The sequence below is a fragment of the Rhagoletis zephyria genome, unplaced genomic scaffold (assembly GCF_001687245.7).
Source record: "Rhagoletis zephyria isolate East Lansing unplaced genomic scaffold, Rhagoletis_zephyria_1.1 Rzeph_scaffold_00601, whole genome shotgun sequence".
In the NCBI taxonomy this organism is placed as follows: domain Eukaryota; kingdom Metazoa; phylum Arthropoda; class Insecta; order Diptera; family Tephritidae; genus Rhagoletis; species Rhagoletis zephyria.
Window position 1 is genome coordinate 10310 of NW_016157685.1, and position 18139 is coordinate 28448.

The following is an 18139-nucleotide window of genomic DNA, read 5'->3' on the forward strand; positions in this document are numbered from 1 at the left end:
TATAAGATTAAAAAAAAAATCTGCCGAACAAGACGCATTTAAAGCTTAAAATTTTTTAAAACTCGAAAATTATAGGTTTTAAAGCCGCTTTGTTCTTCGCATTTAAAGCTTAAAATTTTTTAAATCTCGAAAATTATAGGTTTTAAAGCCGCTTTGTTCTTCGCAAAATTAACTATTTTTTCATAATTTTTTCTTAGTTTTATACCAAGTTTTTATGCTAATTTGTAATAAAAGCATAACTTTTTGAAAAAAAATGACGCCTGCAATTCTACAACCGCGCACACTCGTTTGTTTTTTTCGTTACATAGTGTTAGTGTTTTTTATATAGTAATCAGTATTAAAAGCTTCTTCATTATTGCTATGAAATTGTGTGATTTCAGGAAAATAGTTTAAAAAAAATCGCTACGTTGCTCATGTTTAAGTTTTTGTTTTTGTTCTTGCATTTGTTCGTGTTTGTGTTGTATTGCTGTTGTTCTTGTTGTTGTTTTTGTTTGGCTTGTTGTTTTTGCTGCTGCTGCTGATGATGATGTTGTAGCTGTTGTACTTGTTGTTGTGCGGATGAACCGGGTGGGTATTCAATTGTAACTGCCGACATTTTCACAAATAAATAATATTCGCCGTACAATCGAATACCCTTGCTGTACTACCAATGCATCAAGCGTATCTGATCGAGTATTCGTTGCTTGAAAAATGTACCCAACATTCCGAACACCGTCGAAATCGCCGCTATGCCCATCATGGCCTGCATGATGCAATGTATGCCCGATAATTCCTCTTCGCTTGGCTTCTGGCGATAGCGTTGCCGATAATGTCGGCGGCCTTCGTATTCGCGCAAGCGTTGCAGCCGTTCGAGTTCCTCATCGAAGTGTGGTATGATCGCTAAATTGACTACTTCAGTTTTGGCCAGCACCTCTTCGTTGGCTATTGTATTCAATTTGTTATTACTATTGCTCGCCTCGCCATCCATGCTGCCACCATTAGTGTGGTGATTAGCGCTGCTGCCTGCCGCAGACGCCTGTTGTTGTTGATTGTGGTATTGTTGTTCTTTATGCCGCGAACGTTCGTCTAGCATTGTATTGTCGCGACTAAAATCGAAATCGAAGTTTCGCGTTTTCATCGATGTTGGATATTCGGCTAAATTGACTTTTGTTAGGAAGTGTAGTGTCGTTGTATCGATTGCGCGGTCGATTGATGTGCCAGCTAGTGAGCGTGGATCGCCGATCGATTCGGCGCCGGCGCCCGCAGCATTTGGTGGCGTAGTGGGAATGTCTTTGATGCGGAATTGCTTGAACTGATTCTTCTTTATGCCGAGCACCTCGGAGAGTGGGCGATTTATCATGGGCAGTACGGAATCGGTGGGGCGTATGATGAATGAGGAGCCGCCTGCACCAGCGGCTGGCGTTTCGGCATCGGTGTCGGGATTTTGAATGGCGGCTTTCTGTGTCTCATCTGTTGGGTGGGCTGTATTGGTTTTGCGTAAATTCGTTTGTAATCGATCGCTACTGCTGCTATTGCTGTCATTGTCGAGGTCGTAGTCGTCTTCCGACTCGTCGGCCGACTCGTCTTCGCTGCCATCGTTGTTCGGAAAATCAGGCGTATCTTTAGAAATTGTACCACTGCCAGTTGCTTTATTGTCCGTAAAGTCGTTTTTATTATTATTATTATTAAATTTATGTGTTAAATTGCGTATCGGCTCGTATTTGGAATTCTCCGAATCGCCGCGATAAAGCAGTGCAACCTTGCCATCGGGTGTCAAGACTGGCGTAATTTTCGGATGAGATGATGCTAAGCGATGACTGCTCTCAGGATCTGGCGACAGTGCATCAAAGTCGGTGAACGAGCTTGTCTTTTTGTCGCCAAGTGTATCCTGTTTTTTAATGTTGCCGTTGCCGTTGCTGTTGCCATCCTCATTTGTCGGCGTTTGTTGATAAACAATGCCGACCTTGCCCAGCGGTGTTGAGATTATTTTAATTGCGTCATTCGTATTCTTACGGAAATATCGATTGCTCGATTTAGTATGTTTCGAATTAAAATAACCATCACCTTCTTGACGGTCGGCATCATCGTTAACACCGAGACGGATGGCTACATCATCGTCAACGTTGTCATCATCATCGTCATGGACACCATCATCGCTATCATCATCATCGTCATCATCATCATCGTTGGCAAAATTGCCGCTGCCTTCGCGCGAATCGGCTACGCCCCTATTCGTATGTTCCGATTGCAGATTTTGCTGTTTTCTCCGATATTTCTCTAGGTAATCTAATCTAAATCTACTATTTTTGTACCTATTTGTGTCGGCTCGCCTGTAGGCGCCGCCACCACTAGCGCCACTGCCCTCCTCGTTCATGAAGCCCTTATCGTTGTCGTTTACACTGCCACCACGTTGCTTCTCCACAATAATGGCAATACGTTCGTCATCCTCGTCAAAACCCATATCTTCCTCCTCCTCCTCGTCAACGTTCGCTGTGGCGATGCTCGCAGTGTGCGTAATGCTTTTCGCTCGCAATACGTCCGGCATATGTTTCACAGCTTCGTTTTCATCGCCCACCAGCGATTGCACCAGTCCCTTTGCCTCCGGTAACGATTCGAATGCGCGGTCTTGTATGTGCGCTTGCGCTGTTGCATCAGCTGAAGACGCTTCCACATCGAAATCTTCGTCGTCTTCATCATCATACGCATCCTCATCGCCCTCACCGTCCTTTTCATCTTCATCTCCTTCGTCACCGTCATCGTATTCATCGTCCCAACCATCATCGCTCTCTCCACTGGGATTCAATTGCATACGCTCCTGCGCTTCTGTTACTGTGCTGTGCTCATCAGTCTCATAACTTGCACCTTCATCCACCAATATGCCACCACCTGTTACCCTCAATCCGCCGGCTGTTGTTTGCCTTAATTCCTCCTCCGCATTGTACATAATGTCGACGCGTTCGTGTGGTCTCACCGGTTCTACTTTCAACCCACTATTTGTGATATTGATGCTCCGCACTCTTTCACTCTCTACAATCTCATCCGCAGTCTTTTTCTCTTGCGCGACCATCATTTTTCTCCCCGTTTTAGTGTTGTTATTGTTAGTGTTACTATTGAATATTAGTAAATCTTTCGTGTTGCTACAGTTAAATATACATTCATTATCGTTGCTATAACTAGAGCTAGTACTTAAATTACTGTTATTATTATTATTATTATTAAAATTATTATTACTATGCTGTCCTAAATTTAAATCTAAGCTAACTTTGTGCAATTGGGTAGTCGCATCTTCCAGTCAGTAGCATTTCTTTGTACATCCACATTTACGCACGATATCTAAATTTTTGATATATTTGCGATTATTGCTGCACACCATGCGAACCTGTGAAATACATACATACGTTTTGCTTTAAAAATTTGATAATTATTTTATAGTATGCTTCTAGTAAGGTAGTTGAAAGTAATGGCAGTGTCACACGATTGTACATTTGTACAGATTTGTACATATTTTATATTGGACGGTACAGTACAGCAAAATTCTATTGAAAAAATTGACCAAATTGTTTTTCGTGATTGGGAGAAGGAAAAGTATTTGTGCATTCACACGATTAGGGTACGACTTGCACCTCCGTGACAGTTTCCTATCTAGGAGCAGGACCGAGAACTTGACCTTGTCAGAAAATCGAACACCTCCAATGGAAGGAATAGTTGCAATGGGGATCGTATACTTTCTAAGGAATAATGCTAGTATGGACCTGCTAGGATTGACGACGAGGCCGCTGTTAGCCGCCAGTTAGTAAGGTTAGATAACCTTGGGTCAGATCAAATGGGAGGGTGGTGGGGGCGCTTGTTTCCAAAAACCCACTAATAACGAAAACTCGATTCTCTACTGATAACTATTGCCGATCTCTTTGAAGGATAATATAAGCATACAAGTTCGCGGCTGAAGCCTTTAAACATCTTTATATTAGTCAAAGAAAACTCAGGCCATGAGCGATAGGGAAGAAGGAATCTCAGGTAAAGCCTCAATTCTCTTTTAGTTTTAGTCGACTCAATAAAAATGTATAAACCAGTCACCTACTTGACTACTTTTACAAAGATTACAGTAAATATTTTGTATGGGGAATGTAATTGAGCTCCAAATAAATAACCTATTTCGAATTGGTAATTACAGAGAGATAAGGCAACACCACCTTTTTTATTTGTTTTTGATAGAAACAAAATTTTTTCCTTCAATTCAAAATATTGTCGATCCAAACCTCAAAAACTCATGCTGTTTCGGTTCATTTACTGTACGTTTTGTGAGGTTAGAAAGAAATATGGAATCCACTAAAGGGTACCGACTTTATTGGATTCATCGGGCCAAAACTGTTAAGAGTTGACTAGTTCGTTTTTTTTTGTATATACGTATTTATATCAAAGAGAAACAAGCAAGTTTTAAGAAAAAAAAAAAATAATGATCCAATTTCCGGATCTAAACCAAATTACTATGGGACCATCTCTGAGGTACTACTTTCCTCTAAAAAATAATTATAGAAATCTGTTGACATGGTCCAAAGTTATGCGATAACGTACTTAAAAAATATATATATATATTACGACGAATTGATAACCTCTTTCTTTTCTTGAAGTCGTTTAAAAAGAGCTAACCTTTGAATTTTGTTGTCCCGTAATATTTTGAATAGAACTGCTCTTACCTTTCGTCTCCGTACAATTTTCGCGGCACAGCACTGATTTCCGCAACCGCCCACACATTTCGCATATTTGAGTGGCTGACGCGATCGACAATCGTTTTCGGTATAATATTCGCGTACCTGTTCCTTTCGACAAGTGGAGGTTACTGAAAATTTAAAAAATAGAGATGAGTAAATTAAAAAAAGGCAAAAAGGTTTTTTTTTTTTTGTTTTTTTTTAAGAAAGAAAGGAAGGGTTTTAAGAAATAGAAATAGTCTTAATACAAATATTTAAATATATAAAATACCTATAAATATATAAAATACAGTGTAGGGACGCTAAAATGATACAAAAAAAACGCCGAGACACGTAAACTTAATTTTGGATCGTAGATAACGGATCTGTACATCGTTTTTCTAGATTATGTAATTTTTCAAAGATATTTACATTTAAAGTTTGCATTGATTGAAAAAAATCCAACTTTAGCCTGGAAAATGTTACTCATGCCCTATGTACGAATATGTATGAGTACGGCTAGGTACGACGTGGCGTATGGGTAACATTATTTCCTGCTCATATTTCAACAACAAATTATTGCACATTTTCGTTTGACCATTCAAAACTTGAACAAGAAAGAAAGAACAAGCTTTACTACAAATGGAAAAAATACAAATTTTTTTTCCTTGGTGAAGTTTGACTTTTTTTCATACAAATGAAAAATCTTATGCTGGATTTCCACTAGGCATTAAATGGCAAAAATTACGAAGTTGGGCATTCAAAAATAATCGTGTCATTACGTTAAAAAATTGTCATTAAGTTCATTTCCACATGGAATTTTTTTAAACGGCATACATATTTCTGCCATTTCAATGCGCAGTGGAAATTTGGCATTAGAAAATGACCTGATCTGGGTAAATGGCATACAGATTTATAATCTACGACCCAATATTAAGTTTTCGTCTTTCGGCGCTTTTTGTTTCAAATTAGAGATTGAAATAAAATATTTTACATAAATATGAACAATCAAGCTAAAGTTGCAAGTTCTCCAGATATGTAAGAGATGCAGTTATTTATTACAGAATTCAATATTAAAAAAAAAAATAAAAATCAACATGCAATACCAAGTGTTTTAATAAAATGATTTTAATGAATGTGGTTTTGCATAGTATGTGTATGTTAATACTTATGCGCATGAAAACCACTAAACGTTGTATGAATGAAGAATATGATTAATACCAGTTATTGATGCGGGCTCAGTTGTGCCCTCACCTTGTTCGCAGTAGCGGCCCTTCTGACCCTGCTTGCACTTGCATTGATAGCCGTCGCGGTATGTGGAATTAGGCACACAGCGGCTGCCGCGGCGACACTTGTGATTTTCGCAAGGATCCACCTGGGTGTATACAAATGTAAAATGTTAGGTATGCATTTCTAATTTTAAATTCAATTCCCGATTTTTCTACGTACCTCTTTGATGTGCGGTGTTTCGTCCATAAAGTCCTGTTCGTCATCCTCCGCCGCTTCACCTTCAAGCAATGCACAGCCGGGTGTAATCTTTTGCTGCCTTGCTGCATTTTCAAAGTCAACCAGCTTGCGATTTATCCACACCTCCTTCATGCAGCCCTTAAAGCTGGTCAAATTTCGAATTTGCCAATTCTTATACGCCTGCTGTCCCGGTTCTGGTGGCAAGCCGCCCAAAAACATTGGTGTAGTCAATTTGAGAAAATCATTGGAGCCTTCATTTATAATCGATCTTGCCAGTCCGCGATCGACGCGCAATGTGAAATTTTTCTTAATAGCCAACAACTCCACGCAATGATATTTACCATCGGCCACCATTTCGAAGCTATACATTGTGGAGACTGGATAATTGCCCACATCATAGCTTACGCGTATGCGTCCATTGAACAATTCAACAGCTATGTGCGCATCCTGTCCATCATACATCAGTATGCCATTTTGCTCTGAACTGCTAAAGACGATCGTTACATTCGCATCTGGCTTGGTGCGCAAAGGCTCCATTTCCACAAAGGAATTGTTATGCACAAAGCTAATGCTCGTCAAGTATTCGCACCACTTGCCGGTGTAACCAGGATGACATTTGCACAAGTAATCGGAGCCCGAGGGGTTCGGCTGGAAGCAAACGCCATGTTTGCATTCGTGATTCTGGCAAGGTGATGTCTGCGGATACATCATCGAGACCATATTGTGACCCTCACAGTATTTGCCCGTGAAATCATCCGGACACTTGCACACATAATCGTTGATGCCATCTATGCAGGTGCCGCCATTTTGGCAAATATGATTCTGGCAATCGTCGATGTTTTGTGTGCAATTGATGCCATGGAAACCGGCCATGCACTCGCAGGTGTAGTGCGTAAAGTGGTCGTGACACTTGGCGCCATTCGCGCATGGATTGAATTCGTCACTGCAAAAATTGATCTTTGTGTCGCAGTATTGGCCTGTTGGGAGAGAAAAAGAAAAAATGTACGTACTTATATCTAAGTAGTGAGCTACCACCTTCAAGCCATACATACCAGTAAAACCCGGTTGACATTCACACGTATACGATTCCACACCATCCACACAGGTTGCATTATTCTGACACTTGGTCTCACCCAGGCAATCGTCAATGTTCGTTTCACAACGCGCACCAGTATAGCCAGGCGCACATTGACAGCTGAAACGTCCCTCTTCCAGCACAGTGCAGGTGGCATTGTTGCGGCATGGATTGCCATAGCAGGCGTCGATCATGAATTCACAATGTTTACCGTGATAGCCCGGCTGGCAGAGGCATTGGTAGTCGCGCTGTGGCAGTGGTATGCATTGTGCCTTGTTCTCGCATGGATGCGTATAGCAGGCGTCACATTTGGCCATTATCTCATTGCTAACTTTGCCTTTGCACATAAAATTGTGTGAGGGCGTCGAGAGTATCAGTTTGTCCTTCATGTAATCGGGTTCGGCGCAACGTGCTATACCCGGCTCCACATAGTCCAATTTGATCCAGTCTGAGAACCATTTGAGCGAGCAATCGCAGTAGAGTGGATTGCTGCCAAGCGCACTGTAGACATGGAAAGGAAGTGGTTTGTGGTATATGAATTTTCGGTAATTACAAAGTTCACTTACATGTGTGTTAGCGATTTCATGTCTTCGAATGAACCTTCCGGCAGCATTGATATACGATTACCATGCAACGAGAGTACACGCAAATTTTGCAGACCGGCTAAGGCGTAGCGTTGCAGACATTGCAAGTTGTTATACGAAATGATGCTGAAATTAAGAAAACCATTGAAGTCAGATATCACACTCGCAAAAGTAGAAAATTTTGGATAAAATGCTAGGTGTCTATCGGTGCTCTCTGATCTAAAAAGAAGCCAAACTCAGTCTTATGAAGTATTCTTTACGTGGCATTTCCATTGATCGATCTTGTAACGTAAATGCGAATATATGTTTCTGAGAAGGTCGAAATAGAATAAAGGGTCCTTCTATGAGAGAAACGACTTGGAAATTACTTCAAGTATCTCAGCTAATAGAGAATAGTCATCAATAGTCATAGATCCTTAGCGGGGCCTTAGTTACTTGCGACCTCTTAAAGTTGCACTCATAACAAAGTTCTTCGGCTATACTGAAAGTTCAAATGAGATTGGAAGATTAAAAAAGACTTGTCAAGAAAGTGAATGACTCTTCAGGCCTAAAAAGTGAACCTTCATGGGAGACCCTACTTAGCGCAGTATTTTTTTTTTGCATTCCAAACTTCAATCGCGATTTATCAAAACCTGCCGGAAGTAACATACGATAATCTTTTATCCAGGCAACGATTTGGTATGCATTATTAATGGAGCTTATGACAAAGGTTTTTTGGTCTCGACCCTAATACGATTTTATAACCGTATAAGAAGAAGAAATGTACGGCGCAATAAAAATTAATTGTTAAAAGGACAAAAGCGCCTTATGTTGCGCCCGACTAGATGTACATTCATTTAAATCCCTGCATTGTGCAAAGGCTTCACTATCGCTGCTAGAAAAAAATTAAATGTTATTTATTGCTTCTACTTACAGCGTCGACAGATTCGTCAGGTTGGCGAAGGTGTAATTAGAGAGGAACGTGATTTGATTGTTGCTCAAATCTCTGTAACGAAAAAAAGAAAGCAAAAAAAAAAAAAATATGAAGAAAAAATGGCCGAAACAAAAAGCACGAATTAGTAACATAAGTTTTCAAAAGCGAGATGCGCTTTTTGTTTTTACTGCACATTCAATCTTCTTCGCCTTTTTCTGCCCCATTCACCCACTCATACATACATACTCATCATCCTTCAACTTTGCTGCACTTACAATCTCGTCAAGGATTTCAAATGTCGTATCCGATCTAAATGTATCATTGTTATTTCATTCGATTCCAGATATAACTCGGATGTTTCCGCCGGTATGCCACGTGGTATCTCTTTTAATTGATTGCGCGAACAACGTACTACGGTGCCGGTGCAAGTGCAGGCGGGCGGACAATAGCCATCGCCCAAACAGCCTTCATTGTTGTCGGATGTGCATTTGAACTCGTTATGTGGCAGATCCTTAATTTGCATATCACGTACTTTTGAGGGGGCAGCACAACGTGCCGCACCGCCGATCAGACCCTTCTTTCGTAGCCACTCGGAAAACCAGGCCAAATGACAGTTGCAATTGAATGGATTGGCAGCCAAGTTTCTATGGAAAAAATAGGAAAGTGGAAAATAGTGTAAAGTGTGAATTGAAATGTTGGCATTTATAGGTATGAATGTATGTATGTGTTATGAGTGCATTTCTATGCGCATGTATGTATGTATGTGATAAGTTTGCATAGAGATGTGGAAATGCAAATAAGTAGGGGGAAAAAAACTGTGGAAAAAAGTCAAGTGGTGGAAATGAATTGTCGTAGTGGTTTTTAGAGTGCAATATTGGTAAAGTCTGATAGGTACATTACGGTGGTCCTTAAATGTGGGAAGAAAATTTGTACAACAGATTTCCTGAGCCTCGACCTCTATGTCGATGCTGCTATAGTCGAAGATATCACATATAAATTTTGGTCCCTATTGAAGTTAGTTAAGACGTGTCGTACCGGGGACAAAGGTCAGATTACTCTATGAAGAAGTCATAACCGACTCCAATCGGGACCAAAATATATATTTGATATCTTCGACTTTAGTAGTATCGATTTTGGGTATTAGATGAAAAAAAATATTGAGGTTGTTCACACTTGCCTGGTTATCTGGTTAAACATTTTTTTTTGTGTAGTGTATTTTATTGTTGTAAACTGATAACCGGGCAAGCGTGAACGACCTAATTTTAAATTTTTTGAGTCCATAGAAGCATCTGGCCTTTGACTCTTGGCGACACGCCTTAACCGACTCCAATCGTAACCAAAATTTCAATGTGATATCTTCGACTATGGTTTCGACTATCCATTTTGGGTATTATATGAAAAAAAAAATTAATTTTAATTTTTTTAGTGTCTTTAGAGGAATATGTACTTTGCCCCCTGTGCTCAATCGGGGCCAAAATTTATATGTGATATCTGTGACGCAGTGTTACCGATTAAGGGGTGAGACTGTAAAAATCGATCATTTGATTTTAAGGACCACCCTAAGGTACATATGTACATATGCACGTACATATGTATGTATTTACTAACGTACATATGTGGTTTAAGTCGTGTTGGGATGTTCTATTGTATTTTACGGTTTTGGTACTAAAGCATGTAGCTAGCTTTTATTGCTCCTGTGGCTACAGTGTTACACAGAAGTATATACGCATCAAAGTAAATTTAAGAGCATAAATAGGGCTGGTAGTTTGAATATTTGAATAAAAATCAGAATATTCGGATAACAAAATGGAACGGATACTGGATATCCGGATAAAAAATTAAGAGATATGAACTGAATATCCGGATAAAGAAATGACGTAATATTAATCGGATATCCGGATATTCGGATTTTAGTATCAAAAAAAAAAAACTTTTTAACACAAATTTTTTGCATTTACATTTTACATATAACTGTTAGCCTGGTGAGAACTCGGTGAACTCTTCAGCTACATATTTCCTACCAAAAGTGATTCAAGCCTAGCCAAACAAAATTAAAAAAAACAAAGTAGGGCTTGAATAATAACAGAGTTTGGCTGTAGAGAAAGTCTCAGGCTTTGAAATGAGACAAAAAAACGCCGAAACACTTGAACTTAAATTTGGGTTGTAGACTATGGATCTGTATACCGTTTTTTCAGAACAGGTGATTTGCCCAAGATATTTTCATTCTTATAAAAAAATCAAACTTTAACAAGGTAAAAATTAAAAAATACCAAATTTTTTTCATTTATATTAAAGGCATTTTAGCGTCCCTATAGTGTAATTTAATTATTCGGAATCAGCCGCTGATCACCTCGGGTAGGTATTTTTTGAGCTTTCTGTACATTTGTTTATTGACGCGTGCAGAGAAAAAGCTCTGCCTATCGCTGATATAAAACATATAAAAAGCTCTAATAAGCTTCTCCCGCAAGTGATTCCAAATGAAAAGACAGAAACTAATCTGCTTAAAAAATATGTTGATTGGATAAGATAAGACAAGACTTTAAGAAATTTAAGATCCCAACAATTGTAGAATCTGTCGCAATTTAAATCAATTTGCGCCTCCGAATATGCTACACTTAGTAAAACACGGCAATAGTATTGCACAGGTTTCCTTCACTGACAATTGTGAAACTGTGAGCTGTGTCTGCACTACCCTCCACACTACTTAGTATTTTAGACAAATTCATTGCTTACTAACGTTTTTACTTATACATACATACCTGTATGAGTGAAATGAAAGTCTGAGTATGGACCAAGGTACATTGAACAGGTAGTATCAGTAGAGCAGCTGATTTGATTTATTTTCAAATTATTTGGTCTCGAAAATGTCAAATATTTTTAATTTTTTCTCACAAAAATTCTGAATTGTTAAAATCCATTTGCATGTGAAACCTTTTTCCATACAAAACAAGCGATTGAATAGCAGCTTTTGGAACGTTCGCCCAACTCGGCAGCACGACCGCTGATTACTGGGCCTTGCAAAGGATGGATCAATGCTTCGAGAAGCAAACAAATTTACTAGGAAAGAAAGTTGCATCAATTTTTATTTTTTCCAATTTCAATTTTTTATTTTTTATAATTTTTTGTATTTCACATGGCACGCTTTGATTTAGAAGAAAAAATTCAGAACAGTTTTTGACACTTTCGATACCAGAAGCAACAACAAAATACACGCAAATGTTGTTTTTGCTCTACTGATACTACCTGTTTAATGTGCCTTGGTATGGACTCCTATATTCAATCATCTACCAACATTCGAAGGCAACTTTTATAGAGGTTTACACGGTTGTTTACATATATGTAAAGTCGTAGAAATTTAAATACTCGTATGCACATAGAAGTACATGTATTGTAGTTAGTTGTGCACTGAGGAAGAGCAGAGTGTTTGAAGGTATTGTATGCGATGAGTAGCTGTTTCATTGTGCAAATCAAATTAGGGTGATTCTGTGCGTCAAGTGCTTCCATACATACTAATATATACACCAACATACATACATACATAGTATGTAGGCACTAAGGAACACTTGTATGTATGTATATACTAAAGTACTAAACATTTTTACGTAATAGGAAAAATTCACTCGCATGCTTTGTAGATTTACTTCAAGCTACCCAATCAGCCAGATGAATATATCATACGATCTGCGCTGAGGACTATGCTGTATGCCCTCCACTATGCGAACAATGTATGGGGATTTTTTCCCTGCAGGTGATCAGCGAGTCTCCTATTCCCCAGAGCCCTTCTGATGAGCCTATAGATGACCGGTGCTTGGGCAAAGGGCTTCAATGGGACACACTGCATAAAGCCACCTAACAAAACCGACGTTCCTCTTCGGGAATTCTCTTTGTCAAGCCACCTTGCAGATAACGGAGAACTCGGTCCTGAAGTCCTCCTTTATGAATGTGGAAGAGATCCATTATTCCGAATTTCGACATCAAATTGTACATAAAATCGCAGGTTTCCTAAGTGCCTACAAACGGGGCAGGAAGCTGCAGTAATGACACCGAGGAAAATCAAGACGTGCGGAGCCTGGACGCCAAGCTTCGCCGAGGTAGCAAACGATCGGCAGATCGTAGGAAAAATACAAAGATTAAAATGAGAAAAAAAAGTCAAAAATTGCAAGAGCCAATGGATCCAAGATGCATTGGCAAAAGTAACGCCACAGGTGAATCGGGATAACCCAGTTTCGCAGTGGAGCTATGTAGTAATTGAAAGCCGAGGTATCCTATCATGGCGCTGAGCGAGAGCTTGAACATAAGCTCCACCATCGCAATCAATAGAAAATTTTGGAAATGCTAAAAGCATTCAATCCAAGCATATCCACACATACAACTGAGAAAAGTGGTAAATATGAAGTAAACGGAGCGCTCTGCGATGAGGACGTTTGTGTGACCATCACAAAAGCCATTAATGCATAGAGCGATGAAGATCACAGATAAACATGCATTCCATTGAAGTAGCATTCTACATACATACTCGACGACGATGATGTCAACTGAAGTGTGAAATATGAAAAAGGAGTATGAAGAGAGAAAGATTCTACAGAAGATATTCAGCAAATCAAAATACAGCGGATTCTAGGCCATCTTGTACGAATGGAGGCAAATGCTTCAGCCCTGACGGTATTCGATGCGGTACCCGCTGGTGGTAGTAGAGGAAGAGGAAGGTCTTCTCTGTGTTGGAAGAATCAGGCATTTCACGGCGTTTCTAATAGGCGCCAGCAAGCGAAAAGAAGGAGTGGCTGCTAAGTTGAACTCGGCAGAAATCGCTTAAGCGATTATAGCGGCAATCAAAAATAAAGAAAAGACGAGCCCACAATATAGCGAACAACAGTCTCGAAAGACAAGTGACCCAGATCTATATGGGGCTGTAGACTATCACCCCAGCTGAGTCCCTGAAATTTTTTGGGGAATTTTCATGCTGTTACAACAACAATGAAATACTTTTAAAAACGACTCGCCTATAAGTCTCTTGAAGACTCTCAGCAAGATGCTTAGAATTAACAATTCTTCCGCGATCAAAAAAGATTTTGGTCGTCGTTTCCGATTGAAATTTCCGGGTAGCGGAGGATTCATTTACAATTGAAAATGTTTGCTGGGTATGCAGTATGTACGTATATGCATGGGCATTAGGGTGGCCCAACAAGAAATAGTATAGAAAATGAAAAATCGGAGTTTGGAAGTCAGTTAATATTTAACCGTGTCGCCGGCGCTTTAAAGTGATCCATATATTTTATATGGGGGGAAAAATTCGTTGCATTGTTACAAACTAAAAATGACGGATTTCCGTATTCTGGATATTTTCCAGTTCTGGGGGGGTGGCTGGAAAAAAATGAACCACCCTAATGCACATAAATATGTATCTATCATTCACTTGTACCTACTGCGCGTCGCCTGAGCTTGGCACTTAAATCATCGAATCGACAAAAGCAACACAAAGGGAAGTGTAGCAGCAGCAGCAGCAGCAGCATCAACATATTGCAAGTCGATCACAGCAATAGGAGCTGTAACATCAGCCCTTGGGGGTGGTATGAGAAGTCTGGACATGGCAATAATGTACACAAGGTGGTAACATCAGTACCAGGCTATTTGTCGTTATCGCAGTAGGCACGATGGTGCTGCATATCAGAGTGCTCATATGACCATAGAGAATATGGAACATGCACTCATACATACATACACATATGTGCATCCACCTCTCCTCTGTCTGTCTGTCTGTCTGTCTATTGTGGCGACCATAAATTGGAGTTCAATTAAATTACTTGTACTTTTACGCTTCCAACGCACTCTACTAGCGCGGTATTTTCATTTTCAGTTTGAGTAAACAGTACAACTGAATTATGTACATACACACATACATACATGTATTCTAAATAGGAGCATGTGCATTTTTTCTGCGTTTGCACCCGGTAGCGTTACTTGAGTATATGTATGTATGTACATATAAAAGCGGTGTGTGCGCGAGCGTGCGTATGCTGTGAAGTTCAGCCATAACAATCAAACCCATTAACCCCATTTCTTTGATAAAAACTTCTCCGTACGCAATTTACTCAATTTATACAATGAAGAAGCAATTAATTACGCATTTGGTACGATAAATATGAATGTGTCTATAAACTACATACATATGTACATACATACCTACATACTAAGTTATACTTATAGATTTTTTTTTTGAAATCTCACTGCGTTCTACTCAATAAATAAATGCCTACAAACATATTTACTAGATACAAAGTGATCTATAGAAATGTCTGTATGTTTGCAACAACTCTTCTACAAAATGCACTAAATATGCCAGTGCCTGTTGAATTTTAGCTGCACTTGCCGCAAAAAGTTTTTGTATGTACTTTCGTATGCATACATATGTGTGTATGCTTTCGCTGATGTGCAGGATGTATGGACCATAACATAATTTTGAGGCAAACAGAATTTTCAGTAATTTATCTAATTTCTGTGTGTATATACACATATGTACTTACAGCGAGGTGAGCGATGACAGGAATTCAAATGAACCAGGCATCACACAAGAAATTTGATTGTTATAAAGATTCCTGAAAAGATTAATGAAACGTCCAATGGAGAAAACAAATGAATTGAAATTGTATTACAATTGATTTAAAGTGGCAGAGTGATTATTAAGTTTAATTATACATATGTACATATGTATGTACATTAGATTGCACCACTCCCCATACAAAAATAAAAAATAAAAATAAAAATCAGTACTTTGTTTCCATTGGAATTATAAAATCTATTATATTTTAAGACGTCCACCAAAATATTTCGGAAAAATATTAAGATTTACGTGAGCTGAACCGATTTGAAAATACCTCCAAAAATGGAGCTTTTTATGAATAAAAATAGTTTCTTAAAGATTTTTTTGAAAAAAATCCCCTCAAATGACAACGGTTTAAGCTTACAAAATTTGCATAATAATTTTTGACGCTGTTTTTTTTTAACTTTTTTTCAAAGATCGGTATAAGAAAAACTTGAATAACTGAACCTAAACTATTCCGATTTAGACTTGTGAGGTATCATTGGACAGGAATTTTCTCACTTCTTTACTTGTTTGCTAATAAAGTCATTAAAAGGATGAAAGAGAAAGGTAGGAGAACGAGCGTCTTTCCGAGTTGAATTAAGATGTGTTGATATTTGAAAAAAAAAATTGGGACATAAATGACTTTTTTTGCACAGAAATAAAAATAGTGGGAAAATACCTTTCTACTGAGACCCCTTAAGTCTAAATCAGAATAGTTTTGGCCCAGTTATTCAAGTTTTATAATAAGTAATATTTTTCCCAAATATTTTGGTGGACGTGGTGGACAAAATAATAATAATCCCGATGGAAAAACTTTTTTTTGGTGATGCAGTCTAATGTACATATATACAGTGCCAGCCATTTGAATGGCGAAGCCTTATGATTGACAGATTTCCTTTTGTTTATTTAATATTCATAATTTTCTATAAAACCATAGCATATTCTATAACAAAACCCACGAAAATTCGTTTTTCAAACTTTATACAAAATTTATAATAGATAATTCAAAATGTTTGCAAACTTAATTTTTTTTTTTTTTTTAGTATTCAGTTTTGTATCCCATGCATGTTTCAAGTTCCTAAAAACCGCGTTTATTTTTGAATTTTTTTTTATGAGACAACTTCATGACGAATAAGTATGTACCAAAAATACCTACTATCTGCCATTTCATGCACATATGTAGTATATTACTTATGTGATTCGTCGTAATATTTAAAAAATTACTTAAATTAATTATCATAACCTCCCCCGCTTCTAGTACTTACAGTGTTTTCAGTTGATGTAAACCCAAAAACATTTTATTCGAAATCTCTCGAATTTTATTTTCAGCCATAACCAATTCTTGTATACGATTTGCACCCTCAAAGGCATTCGGTTCAATGCCGGTTATATGATTGCGTCGCAAATCGAGTTTAACCAGATGTGGCAGACGACCAAAGAGACCATCGGATTTGATGCGCCCCAGCTCATTGTCGCTTAAGAGTCTGCAAGCGTGAAAGAAAGAGTGAAAGCATAAATGAAATGAGTAAAACGGAAAAAATGCCAACATTTTAGGTCAATTAAATCAATGCAATTGCATATTTGGTAGTAAATAATCAAAAGAAAAATGAAAGCACAATTTTGTGTACATGCATACGTACGAGTATGTATATGAATATCAATGCATGCATACTTACAGTTCAGTGGTATGTAGCGGTATATCGCGTGGAATTTCTTTAAGGCCACGACCTGAGCAATCAATTGAAGTACCATCGCACTGACACATTGCCGGGCAATCGACATCTGCGCGACATTCGCTCGACAATTTAATACGCATATCGTCCCATGAGCCTGAAATGGAGTGAAAGGCAAAAAGAGTGTGGAGCGGTAAATTAATAAGTAAAATTCAAAGATGTAATATGTATATGAATGAAAAAAGTAGCACGCGTACTATTTATGCAATGCTTCGCAAATGGTATACAATTGAAATATATTTCATGCCAAGAAGCACGCTTTTAGGCGCAAAAGATCAGTTTAAAAACTATAGTTATTAATATTGCTCATTTACATCTCGCTCATTTAGCAGGGGGCTACCTATACTCAAAACCAAGTACTTTTTAGATGCGTTTAAGTTTTAAATTTCAAATATGTTTTAAACAATTTTCATTGAGCTTGAGGCCGTTTCTTATAAAAAGTAATTGAGGAAAAAACAGTAGCATCTTAATGTATGATATACCAATTATCCTGCTTCGAGGAGAAATTTTTTTGTTCTTAAGATAATTGACCTGAAGTACCCTATTCTAGCACTTATCCACCAGATCTAAGTTCCTGCCACCGTAATATACCACCCTAATATCAGTAAACTAAAGCTCTCGAAAAATCCTTAATATTTTGCTAAGTAAAAATGTAAAAAAGCGACCCCTAAGTTTGGCAAAAAAAAAAAATATTTTCTCGAAATTCCCTTGCACAAAACTTTAGATTCAGGAGTAAACGGGAAACTTTTTTTGTTTTATTGTAAGGTGGTAGGGTCTAATGCATATAGATATACATATTATATTCTCACGAGAAACTACGCAAGTTTGATTTTTTTTACTTTCATTTGAATTAATTTTTCAATTTTTGTCTTCTTTATTTAATTTAATTTAAATTCAATAATTTTTTGTTTAGTTTTTTCATATCATAAATTTTTTTAACTTAATTTTTAATTTAATTTAGTTTTATTTAATTTTAATTTTCTTATTTTAAATGTTTTATTTTTTTATTTTTATTTAATTTTTTGTTTTTATTTTTTTATTTCAATTCATCTTTTTTGTAACTTTTTTAAATATTTATTACATTTTATTTATTTATTTGATTCCATTCAATTTTTTAATATAA

General features: G+C 37.8%; 2 protein-coding genes across 5 annotated transcripts in view; both read right to left on the reverse strand.

Moving 5' to 3' along the window:
* Positions 1–316: 316 nt before the first annotated feature.
* Positions 317–3067, reverse strand: LOC108360648 (dentin sialophosphoprotein-like). The gene has a single exon (XM_017613018.1). The coding sequence runs from the start codon at positions 3047–3049 to the stop codon at positions 644–646; it is 2406 nt and encodes an 801-aa protein (XP_017468507.1). The 5' UTR covers positions 3050–3067; the 3' UTR covers positions 317–643.
* Positions 3068–3250: 183 nt separating this feature from the next.
* Positions 3251–18139, reverse strand: part of LOC108360647 (protein slit) — a 47143-nt gene continuing 32254 nt past the window's right edge. For 2 of the 4 annotated variants that reach the window (XM_017613017.1, XM_017613015.1), the window contains 11 exons: positions 16960–17113; positions 16549–16767; positions 15225–15296; positions 8979–9347; positions 8704–8775; positions 7773–7916; positions 7184–7707; positions 6114–7108; positions 5919–6039; positions 4674–4816; positions 3251–3358 (listed from right to left, as the gene is read on the reverse strand). In XM_017613017.1, coding sequence (XP_017468506.1) covers positions 3272–3358; positions 4674–4816; positions 5919–6039; positions 6114–7108; positions 7184–7707; positions 7773–7916; positions 8704–8775; positions 8979–9347; positions 15225–15296; positions 16549–16767; positions 16960–17113 — 2900 coding nt within the window. In that variant the 3' untranslated portion in view covers positions 3251–3271. Of the gene's footprint in view, positions 3359–4673; positions 4817–5885; positions 6040–6113; positions 7109–7183; positions 7708–7772; positions 7917–8703; positions 8776–8978; positions 9348–15224; positions 15297–16548; positions 16768–16959; positions 17114–18139 lie in introns of all 4 variants that reach the window. The other 2 variants (XM_017613016.1, XM_017613014.1) reach the window with 1 other exon arrangement.